This window comes from Pseudorca crassidens, chromosome 7, assembly GCF_039906515.1.
Source record: "Pseudorca crassidens isolate mPseCra1 chromosome 7, mPseCra1.hap1, whole genome shotgun sequence".
NCBI classification, from domain to species: Eukaryota; Metazoa; Chordata; class Mammalia; order Artiodactyla; family Delphinidae; genus Pseudorca; species Pseudorca crassidens.
In genome coordinates this window covers 50,109,452-50,121,630 of record NC_090302.1, presented here as the reverse complement: position 1 = coordinate 50,121,630, position 12,179 = coordinate 50,109,452, and the positions used below count along the sequence as shown (strand labels likewise).

At 44.1% G+C, this 12,179-nt stretch overlaps 1 protein-coding gene across 6 annotated transcripts in view; it reads left to right on the top strand.

The window, feature by feature from the left end:
* Positions 1 to 11,826, top strand: part of TJP2 (tight junction protein 2) — a 133,832-nt gene extending 122,006 nt beyond the window's left edge. For 3 of the 6 annotated variants that reach the window (XM_067744224.1, XM_067744223.1, XM_067744222.1), the window contains 6 exons: positions 3,643 to 3,743; positions 4,965 to 5,177; positions 6,343 to 6,453; positions 7,647 to 7,976; positions 9,769 to 9,854; positions 10,890 to 11,826. In XM_067744224.1, the coding sequence (XP_067600325.1) occupies positions 3,643 to 3,743; positions 4,965 to 5,177; positions 6,343 to 6,453; positions 7,647 to 7,976; positions 9,769 to 9,854; positions 10,890 to 11,055 (1,007 nt within the window). In that variant the 3' untranslated portion in view covers positions 11,056 to 11,826. The remainder of the gene's footprint in view (positions 1 to 3,642; positions 3,744 to 4,964; positions 5,178 to 6,342; positions 6,454 to 7,646; positions 7,977 to 9,768; positions 9,855 to 10,889) is intronic. The other 3 variants (XM_067744221.1, XM_067744227.1, XM_067744226.1) reach the window with 1 other exon arrangement.
* Positions 11,827 to 12,179: the final 353 nt, after the last annotated feature.

Below are 12,179 nucleotides of genomic sequence, written 5' to 3'. Positions count from 1 at the left end.
GCTTCCCTGGTGGCGCAGTGGCTGAGAGTCTGCCTGCTGATGCAGGGGACGCGGGTTCGTGCCCCGGTCCGGGAAGATCCCACATGCCGCGGAGCGGCTGGGCCCATGAGCCATGGCCGCTGAGCCTGCGCATCCGGAGCCTGTGCTCCGCAACGGGAGAGGCCACAAGAGTGAGAGTCCCACGTACCGCAAAAAAAAAAAAAAAAGTCTTTATAAACGTTACACATTGTAAAAGAAATTTTCTATGCCATAATATAGTGTTTGAGAAAGCCTGGGGAGAGGAGTGAATCATGTACTAGTCAAAAGTACCCAAACCGCAGGAGGCAGTTCTTGGTTTCCCAAGGACACGTAGGGTCTTGTGAGGGCCACAGGAAGCAGATGGAAGTTGCCACACTCCCTGGCCGGGCACTTCAGTTGATGCTTGTCCATTTAGAGAGGGTCCCTGCCACATGAATAGCTTTACTGAAATTTAATTTATATACGCTATAATTCGCCCACTTAAACTGTACAGTTTAGTAGTTTTTAGTATATTCAAAGATGTATAGCCCTCAGCACCATCAATTTTAGAACTTTTCCATCACCCAGAAGAGAAACTTCACACCCATTACAGTCACTCCCGATTTCTCCCCAGCCCTCCAGCCTCACATGTCACCTTTTGCTGTTGTTCTCGGTGCTCCCCAACCTCGTTGGGTAGAGAAGGAGAAGAAGCACCGAGCGCACTTGTGCGGGGGCTGGGAAGGGATGCCCCTAGAATCCCAGGACTGCCACCCGCGAGGGAGGCTGAGTGAAGCTCCTTTCAATATTTCACTTTCTGGCGTTCTATCCAAGGGAACATGGGTCTAGTCCAGAGGTTGGGAACAACAGGAATTAACCAGTATTGCTTGTAGTCAAAGAATCTGAAAAAGTTAAGGAGCAGAAGCCAATAGTAAACCAAAGGAACTTGATTTCAAGTGAAGGGAAGCATCATAGCTGTGCACCCACCTGTTAAAGAGAGGTCAAGTGCATGAGTTGGATGTTACCAACTTAGTCGGAAATTACATTTTTATGGGGCTTAGGAAATTAGTTACTGTAAAGCTCTTTTTTTTTTCATATACTTGACTCAATGTGGGTTCAATAAGAGGTTTCTGACTTTTTTCACTTTATCAGGGGGCATGAACATATTTTCTGCATTTCACAAATGCCCCTTTTTTTTAGCGGTACGCGGGCCTCTCACTGTTGTGGCCTCTCCCGTTGCAGAGCACAGGCTCCGGACGCGCAGGCTCAGCGGCCATGGCTCACGGGCCCAGCCTCTCCACGGCATGTGGGATCTTCCTGGACCGGGGCACGACCCGCGTCCCCTGCATCAGCAGGCGGACTCTCAACCACTGCGCCACCAGGGAAGCCCCACAAATGCCCCTTTTAACTTTAGGTTTTCCTCATGATAAATACAAACTGTACTCATCTCAGACAGCTCCAACATAAAGCTTTAAAAGGCAGCTGAATGTTCTCACTTAGTGCAAATCACCCATTTTTTCTATATGCCTGATCTCACTTCTGTTACCAAGAGGACAATAATCTTTTTAAAATACCATGATAAGGATACAGAAGTCCAAGGAATCAAGGTTAATTTTCCTTGAGTTGTCCAAGGTATCGGTTTATTCTAATGCTGTAAATAATTAATAACCAAGGAAACTGTACGCTCATTCAGGATTTTCCAAGGTCAGTGTTAGGACTCTTTAAATGAAAGAATGCTATACATTACTAGGAAGGAAACCTGAAGCATAATTGCTTACGAAATTTGCTTACTGGTTCTTTGTGGCTCTTTACCAAGAATTATGCAGACTTCAGGATAGGTGGGACAGGCTGCCAAACAACTTTTATCAACAAGTTCCCATTTTCTTTTGGGTGCCACATAATGCAATACCCCTTAATTACAGGCCATGGTGTGATATAGTTTTTAAAAATCCTAATTTACCTTCAGTTTGTTCATTTTAGGCCCAATTTTTTTTTTTTTTTTTTTGCGGTACGCGGGCCTCTCACTGCTGTGGCCTCTCCCGTCGTGGAGCACAGGCTCCGGACGTGCAGGGTCAGTGGCCATGGCTCACGGGCCCAGCCGCTCCGCGGCATGTGGGATCTTCCCGGACCGGGGCACGAACCCGTGTCCCCTGCATCGGCAGGCGGACTCTCAGCCACTGCGCCACCAGGGCAGCCCTAGGCCCAATTTTGATTATCTGGTTTATCCCCATTAGGTCCATGAATACATATTGCTGAAGAACAATCACATGTGTTTTACTTGGTTGGTATTTTATACCGTGCTCTAAATTCATGTTTGTCATGCCGTGGCCAAGACCATAGACTCTAAAAGCAAACTTCTGAGTTTGTATCGAGGCTTTTCCACTGGCTTGGTGCAAGGCCTTGGGCTAGTTACTTTCACTACCGTGCTTCAGTTTCTCACCTGTAAAACAGGGATAATAGCAATACCCACCTTGTGAGGTTTGTTAAAGCATGAAATGAGCTAATCCATGTAAGGTATTTGGAAAACTACTTGGTCAATCATAGTAAGTGCCGTTACATAAGACATACTTTGTTCTGAATAGAAAATGTATGTTCTGTAAATACACACCTGTACAGTTTGGTTAATCTATGTCTATATTCTAAAGTGTTTAATCCTATCAAAATGATATTCATTTAAATGTTATCTTTAGATTTTTATTGGAGATAACATGTACCTTGGTATATGTTTTTCTCCCTTATAATGTTCCTGTCTACGTATTGCTCTTTAAAACACAGCATATTTATATTTGGTTCAGATGTGTTAATTTTGCCCCTGAAAACACACTGTTTAAAAACACATTTGGGAAAAAAAAAAAAAACACATTTGGGAGTTTCCTGGTAGTCTAGTGGTTAGTATTTGGCGCTTTCACTGCCGTGGCCTGGCTTCAGTCCCTGGTTGGGGAACTGAGATCCCACAAGCCGTATGGCGAGGTCAAAATGAAAACAACAAATTTTTTTAAGGTAGCTTTTCTGAAAAATAGACATTCTTTAAAGAAATTAATCCATTTTTAGCTTTATAACATCCACCTGTAATGTAAACTCCAGCGGCCAGTCGGTAATAGGTTTTTTTTTAATATAAATTTGTTTATTTTTATTTTTGGCTGTGTTGTGTCTTCATTGCTGTGCACAGGCTTTCTCTAGTTGTGGTGCGCGGGGGATACTCTTCGTTGCGGTGCGCGGGCTTCTCATTGCGGTAGCTTCTCTTGTTGCGGAGCATGGGCTCTAGGTGCGCGGGCTCAGCAGCTGTGGCACGTGGGCTCAGTAGTTGTGACTCGCAGGCTCTAGAGCGCAGGCTCAGTAGTTGTGGCGCAAGGGCTTAGCTGCTCCGCAGCATGTGGTATCTTCCTGGACCAGGGCTCAAACCCATGTCCCCCTGCATTGGCAGGACGATTCTTAACCACTGCGCCACCAGGGAAGCCCCAAGATAGTAATGGTTTTAATTACATTCGACTAAAGGGATTTACTGTTCACATATTTGTAAACACTTTCTCTTTCATCAGCCAGAATTTTAACTTAAATATGAAAGTTAGGATAAATTATGTCCAGTGGGATTTCTGATAAAAATTTCTCTGGAAATTGAGGCACACCTTTTGGTTTGCATTTCTATAGCTACAATCAACCTAAATTCAGCCAACGATAGCTGGTTTGGCAGCCTGAAGGACACGATTCAGCATCAGCAAGGAGAAGCAGTTTGGGTCTCCGAAGGAAAGGTATGTGGCACAGATACTCTGCTATGAGGTGAGAGTCCGCGTTCTGAGTTTTTTCTCCAGAGGGTAGTGAATGTAGTAAAACCATGCCCATTTCAAGTGATCCCAACATGTGCATCAGTAGTTCGAAAATTTATAAATTCTCTGAAAAAGTAATAAAATGAAGGGACGTTTACAAGAAAAGCAGAATGGGATATATGCAGCCCTACATTCACTTCCCTTTTGCTTTTAACGTAGTAACTAGTGTTTTGTTCCAAGCACACTAATCAGAGCTTACAAGACCTTGTGTTGAGCTCCACAGCTTATTATGAAGGACTTGGGAAACTCAGAGTGGAGAGGTGAGGTTGAGCTATGTGGAGAACACAGTTAAAAATTAATAGAAAGAAGAAAAGCTAATGGAGTTTGAATCATTGGCTTAGAAAGAAGTCTGGCAGAGAATGTGTCCTAGGGATTTGAGTAGGTGATGGGAGAGCATTGGGTCCTTGTATAGGCGCCTAACCTTGGCTCGCGTCTCATCTGTGGAGGCAGTTTACACGCAGCCCTACTTCAGGGAGGAAGCAAAGAAACTATAGAATTCCCTGTGGTTCTAGGAGCCTTTGGTGCTGGTATTCTGTGGTCCAGCTGAATTGAGGTAGTTCGTGAGACGTTAGAGGTACGATGTTTGTTGCGGAAGTGCCTCCATTACCGATTAGATGGTTGAGCCTAGTCTTGCCCTTTAGGAGCTGCGTGTTTAGTCAGAGTATCTAGTAGCATCTACTGAGTGCTTATACCCACTATGGCTTTGTGCTAGCCTCTGTGGTGAGAACACGTTGAACGGGACATAGCTTCTGCCCTCAGGGATTTGAGAATCTCATGGATGGGCGGCGAGGTGTGCAGCTCAAGGCAGCGTGCACTATTGGTAGGAGACAAATACAACAGAGACAGCTGGAGGAGAGCCAAATTCTGGAAGAAAGTGCAACAGTCTGAGGAAGCCTGGCTCAGTAGTGGTATATAGGACGGATGGTGGCAAGGAGAGATAGGGCGGAGGGTTTCTAGTCTGAGTCTCTGCACAAAAATTAACATAGTAATTTAAAGCCAAGTGATTCCAGGAGGATAAAGGTGACTTCCCTTTCTAGAACAAGTCAAGGTTTCGGTCACTTGGCTGTGCCCTTGGGAATTTTCTTGAGTCCTCACTCCCAGGAGCCATGTCAGATCCCACTGACCCTCCAAAACAAATTCCTCTAGATGGAAGGGATGGATGATGACCCCGAAGACCGCATGTCCTACTTAACCGCCATGGGCGCGGACTATCTGAGTTGCGACAGCCGCCTCATCAGTGACTTTGAAGACACCGACGGCGAAGGAGGTGCCTACACTGACAATGAGCTGGATGAGCCAGCTGAGGAGCCGCTGGTGTCTTCCATCACCCGCTCCTCGGAGCCGGTGCAGCACGAGGAGGTGAGGCGAGGAGGCCATGGGCTGCCCGGCCCTGGGCAGGAAAAGGAGGTTCTGGCGTTTCACTTGAATTCCTCCGGCCAGCTGTTTATTCAGGGTGCTGTGGCAGGTATTCCTAAGGGTTGGAGTGGATGATGTCTAGGGAGCCTCTCATTCCAAGCCAGTGCCTGTATGATTGTGGATGTGGTCCAGGGGGGAGTGGGACAGGAACTAAGCGCTGGGAGAGGTTGAGTGATCAGCATTCGTCACACAGATGCTGTCGGGCATGACGTCATGATATCGGGCCAGCTGTCCAAATTGCAAGTGGGACATTATTTTTAAATACAGTATTGTTATATTTACTTGTAACCTTTGATTAGGTCTCTCTCTGTACTCTTAGGTATCCGTGCTTTTTCTTCTCCACCCTACCTTTAACCTTTCTAATCTTGCAAAAACTCCTGTTTCCCCATCAGTTTCCTTCTCTCTTGTATTTCAATTTTTTAATTGAGTTCGCTGATTAATGATATGTCTGATCTCATGTACTATGCATCCACTGACCAGTGAATAGACAGCTTCTGTGATCCTAGGAATCACATGGCCAGCACTAAGGATCAGAGCGATTATTAGTTACACCTCAGAGAACATTGGGATCATTGCCTTTGTAGACAAGACGCTTCATATATTTGGATAATTATTACTGTGGACTTCTCTTTAGCAGTTTAGCTCACTTCAATGAATGGTTTTATTTACGAAGTATAAGTACCAAAAATACAAGTTGAAAGGAGGAGCAACTCACCATGACAAATTAGTATATACTGCTGGACAAGTGGTAAAGAATAAATTAACTCATGAATGTCTGCAGATACAGCTGAGCTAATGCTTTAAAATGTTAACAGCTGTTAGTGACAAAAGAGATTTTAGACTTTAGGAAGACCTTTTGTTTTCGTACTTTAAAGGGAGAGATGCAGCTAGTTTTGGAAAAATGTATCTTAAGCACTTGCTAATGGGAGAATATGCCTGGTACCTGCCTTTTTAGTAAAGAAGCACTGGGTCAGTAGCTCAACTTATGCAAGTTATGAACCTTAACGTCTGAATTCCCACAAGTTTGAAGAACTCCAGCAAAGCAGACCAGTGCTCTCTTCTTTCTGCTGGGATGTTCTTGTTATGAATGAACCTTTATGTCTTGTAGAGCATAAGGAAACCTAGCCCAGAGCCAGGAGCTCAGATGAGGAGGGCTGCTAGCAGAGATCAACTTAGGGACAATAGCCCGCCCCCGGCGTTCAAGCCAGAGCCGCCCCAGGTACGTGGCTGGGAAGCCCAGGATGGGAAGGAGAAGGAAGCGTATGCCCCTGGAGCTCCTCGCATAGCCAGGGAGGAGCACGCACAATAATATGGTATTGGATTATGTTTTTGACTTACCAGGTTCTCTATTAGAGCCTATCTTTTGGCCTTTTGGGTGAAACCAAAAATTAGGAAAAGGTGAAATAGTAGAATGGAAAGGCAGTTTTAGAAGAACATATAATTTTAGGACTATTAGTGTTTGTTTCCTTTTGTTTTGGCTTATTTGTTTATTTATGTAGAAAGAATAAAAGTTTGATAAATACTGCATGCCCAGAATGACCTGTCTTAGAATCTGTTTTTCTTCTTCTGTCCAATTAAATTTTTCTGCCCATGATCTGATTTAGATGCACCTGAAAAATCCTTCCTGGTGACGTGCTAAAGAAAACAATCACCACCATTGTTGACAATGCATCTCATTAGGAGGACCATTTAATTTATTTTTTAAATAAACCATTGTCCAGAACAGAATCGGTGCGAGGACACATGGGCGTATGTCATACGATGGTTTACCCCTCTCTGAATCAAAGCTATGACTCTAGGCTTTTCCTTATAACCCAATAAAATTTCTCTCTCTAACTCAATACTTTAGATAAGAAGAAAGTAATAATTGATTGGGCTTTCAGAAGTAATTGGTGACCTCCTAAAATAGAACAGTGAAAATTGACAAGCAGGCCTAGGTTGGAAGTATGAAGAAAAAGTGGCCATCAGCGTGATATGCTCCCTCTCTACTCCCCACCCCAGTCTCCTGCACCTCTGGCTGGACCTCCGGGCCGGGCACGCACCCTCCGCGTGGTGTGAACTCGGGAGCCACTATTCCATCCTGAAGCCTGACTTGTTCTGAGGTCTCCAAAATTCTGATCTCCTCTAGTACAAAGTGAGGTCTGATCCACCTCTAGCACTTGCGGGCCTCCTAGCACGTCCCAGCACCCTCTTGCTTTCCTGAGCACTTAATTCTCTTCTGTAGGGAGTGAGGTAGGGCTCCGGATGCCAGATCAGTGGCCGTGTGCCTTGCCGTATTTGATTCCTTGTCGGAATGGAATTTGTTGACCACCTTTGGAAACTGATCAGGAAATGGAGTGTATTAAATCACTAATAGAGATTTGAAAATAAACCGAAAGCTCACGGTTAAAACTATGTCATTGCTCTCTGCAGGCCAAAACCCAAAACAAAGAAGAATCCTTTGACTTCTCTAGATCCTATGAATACAAGTCAAACCCCTCAGCTGTTGCCGGTAATGAAATTCCCGGGACATCTACCAAAGGATGTCCACCTCCTATTGCAGCAAAACCCGCCTTTGGACGGCCTATACTGAAGCCGTCCACTCCCGTCCCTCCCCCAGAGAGTGAGGAGGTGGGAGAAAGCAGTGAGGAGCAGGACAGCGCCCCCAAGTCTGTCCTGGGCAAAGTAAAAATATTTGAGAAGATGGATCACAAGGCGAGATTACAGAGAATGCAAGAGCTCCAAGAAGCGCAGAATGCAAGGGTAATTCTTTTTCAACCACTAGGTCATCTTAGCGTGTCATCAGTAAGAATTTTAAAGAAGTTTCATTGCAGTATAATGATTTGCAGTCCTTTTGCCCCTGCGACAAACATGAAAGGATGTTCACACGCATGATACAAAGGCACATCCTGTATGTGTGTCATTTCCAGGTGGCCAGCTATCAGCGCATCCTTTTTTCTTCCAGTCAAGAAAACCTAACATTGTAGGTGAATAGGATTCTGCCCTTCATACTTCAGAACTTTTTATCAGGTTCTAGAATGGGGAAGTGTGACAAGAGAGAATTAATGGCCTCTTTGAAATTGTTTTTTGTTAAAACAGTTGATAACTGAGTTTTAATTTGCTCCCAGATTTGCCATAGAAACTCTGCACACCTTGGGTGCTAAAATTGAAAGGCCCGTAGATTGTCCTTTTTGATACTGTTTGAATTTTTGTGCCATGTGCACAAAAGCCTTTCAGAAGCCAGAGAAGAATTTAAGCATATTCTGCCCAGTGGTTATGGGAGTTTTTTTTCATTTAAGTTTGTCACAACAATGGCAGTGCTTCTGAGCCTTTTTCTGATTTTCTTTTTTGTTTTTTTGGTGGCGGGGGCAGGAGAAGGAAGGATTTATTACTCACCGTAAGTAAGGAGAACACTGGGGATCTTTTCCCAAAGTAACGTCTCCCGAACTGCAAAACTGGGGAGGTTTTAAACTAAGGGTACGTGCATATTCATCAGGGGGCTTGAGTAGAGAATTCAGCATAGAATTGGGGCAGAGCTTGACAGAGTCCAAGCTTTAGCTGATTGAAGTCAGGAGGGTCAACGTCATCGTTCCATCCTCCACCTGGCTGGGGGCCTGGTGTCAAGACTTACTGAAGCTCATTTTTTTTTTTAACATCTTTATTGGAGTATAATTGCTTTCCAATGGTGTGTTAGTTTCTGCTTTATGACAAAGTGAATCAGCTATACATATACATACATCCCCGTATCTCCTCCCTCTTGCATCTCCCTCCCACGCTCCCTATCCCACCCCTCGAGGTGGTCACAAAGCACCGAGCGAAGCTCAGGTTCTTTGTGTCTCATCTCAGAAAGAATTCAGTGAGAGATAAAGTGATAGATACAAAGTGGATTTATTTAGAGGTACACATTCCATAGACAGGACACTGTTCGTCTCAACAGGCAAGAGTGGCCCTGGGAGAAACACACTCCACAGAGTGTGGGCCATCTCAGAAGGCAAGAGACCTCTTTTTTCTTTTCTTTCTTTTTTTTTTGGTGGTAAAGTATACATAAAACTTACCATTTTAACCGTTTGCAAGTGTTCAGGGGCATTCAGTGTATTCACATTGCTGTGAACTACCTCCACCAGTCGTCTCCAGAATTTTGTCATCCTCCTCAGCTGAAGCTCTGTATATGTCAATATTAATGACCCCCACCACCTCCTTCCCCAGTCCCTTAACCAGCATTCTACTGTCTGTCTCCATGAATTTCACAGCTTAGGAGCCTCATATAAGTGGAATCATACAGTATTTGTCTTTTTGTGACTGGCCTATTTCCCATAGCATAGTGTCCTGAAGGTTCAACCATATTGTAGCATGCGGCAGAATTTCATTAGTTTTAAACATTTTTCCTATTTGACATATACCACTAGGCATCACATACAACCCTAGAAGCTAGAGATTTGCTTCTCTTTTTCCTCTTCTCCTTGAAATGGGATTGGAAAATGGAACCAGCAGGGAATGAGCAAGCTGACTGTCTAGTCATTCATCCCTTCCCTCTTTTTTTTCTTGATCACCACAGATTGAAATTGCTCAGAAGCATCCTGATATCTATGCAGTTCCAATCAAAACACCCAAGCCGGAGCCCGGCCCACCCCAGTACGCAAGGTAAGAGCTGCTCGGAAGGTATAGGTCTAAAAAAGGGGCTTGTCTAGGACTTGGATGCCTAAGAAAGAATTTTTTTCACCTACATTTCAAAGTAACAAGAAGGTTTGTTTTTTTTCCTGGTCAACTGTTTGCTTATTCAGTCAAATTAATTGTAAAGATCATAGAGTCAAAATTTTATGATAGTGTTGATCGTGTGCTAAAACTGACACGGTGTAATCATTGACATTCCAAGTCAGTGCCATTAGACCCATTGGAGCACAGATGTGTTAAATTATGTTCAGATAGCACATGAGCAAAATTCCTGGGGCTTAGATGCCAATTGTTTCATTGCTAATATTTTCGAGCTCTTAGCCAAGCTCATTAATTCCTTTGCGTCACCTAGCAAAGTCAGGCCACTTGTTCTGAGCTGTGGCCTGAAGGGAAGGTGACATCAATCGACCGGTGTTGGTAAGATGCTTTATGTTGAAAGTGCTACATAAGCGCTAGTAATTATCACAGTGTCTTCCTGTTGAGGTTTTACGCTGGATCATTTCCTGCTTCTGAGAATAGGAAACAAAAGAAAACAATCACATTTTCTTGCAGCCATTCTGACTGGAAACTGGAGTCTAGTTTTAACGCGCAACAGAAAACTAGAGGCAGATTTCTTCTTTGCCAGTTGAACTGTGGCACAGCCTACCAAGTAGCCCCTGGAAACAGAGGGGATTTGGTATAATTGACTGAAACTGGCAAAGAACTTGCTCTGCTTGTGAGCTTTTAGCCAGTGAGCTTAAGAAGGCACCCACATCCGGCTGGAGAGTTCTTAGGTCAGGGAGCACGTGACCAGCTTCCCCACTCGCTGCTCGAGTGGGCATTGGCCTTGTTATTCCCGTCCTCACTCCTACCACTCTGGGAACCTGGAGCCGGGCCAGGAGTGCCCTGGCTTGTCAGCAGAGTGTGACTCAGGTGAGCCAGCCGTCCTGGGCAGTTGACCACTGCATGCATCACGGGCGGGGAGGCCCGAGATTTCGGCTTCACGTAACCCTCTCACTTTGTTAGTTCCAGGCCCCCCGAGCCGCAGAAAGGCCCTGCCAGACTTTATCAGGATCCCAGAGGAGGTTATGGCAGTGACGCCGAGGAGGAAGAATACCGGCAGCAGCTGTCGGAACACTCCAAACGCAATTATTACGGCCAGCCTTCCCGATACCGGGACACGGAATTATAGATGCCCGAGGATTGACTCTTGGGTGCCCCGCTGCCGCCCACTCAGAGCAGCATTCCCACCAGCCGTGGGAGGATGGTTCTTTGCAGTTTTGATGCACTGTGGAGATGTAGGGGCACTTCCTGGGGAGCCCAGGAGACTGAGTCTGGGGAGCTTATGGCTTTTGGCTCAGAATTAAGAGAAACACTACCGTCTGATACTGTTACCTGCTTCAGCGGACCAAAATCTGTATTAATTCTGTTTGCGTATTTTTAACATATATATTAAGAAATGATAACTATTTTTCCTCATTAATAGCTGCTTTCCAGGACCGTTTCAATGAAAGACAGAATGTGAAAAAACTAAATAAAAATACTATGTGACTCAAATTGAATTCAAAGAAGTAGTTTATTACAACTATGTAAGTGCCTTTGATGAGAAGTATCTTAAATTTTCTTCTTTTGAAGCTTTATGCAAAGCCATAATGGACTAAAACATTTTGATTAAATTTTTATACCAGTCTAAGAGCTATGGTTTTCTCTGTACCGTGTCATCTTTTCAAGACATTTGTCTTTGTAATATTTTCCATAAATTCTGACTGTATATATAATAGCTATACTTGGTAGTGCTAAATAGCTTGAAGTCCAAGAAGTTGGTATAGAAATATTTTTGTCTGTCTGTTTAAAACCATGTGTTCCACAAAAGCAGATACTTGAGAAAAACACATTCCCAAAATTGTGTGTATTGACTGCAGTCAGTTTTATAATTTAATAAAAAGGAGGACATTGTAATCAAGGTGCTTTGTGGTGGATTTCTACACTACTTCCTACTTTTTAGGGCAGCTTTTATTTCAATTACTGATCATAAAAGTGAGGACATGCTCATCGCTGAACATCGGAAAATAAAGACATATGAAAAAGAAAATAAAAATTACTTATAGCCCCATCCCTCAGATAATTTTGGTGCATTTCCTCCAATTATGTATTTGTGGATGTCCGTGTGTGTAATAGCTGGGTGTACACTGTGCAGTTCTCTTTCCTGCTTTTTCTGTTTGAACGTTTCAGGTAGGTAAAACTTGCGCAACATCATTGTTAATAACTGCAGAATAATAATACATGCCGTGACCACTGCTGCATAAGTAGATAGTT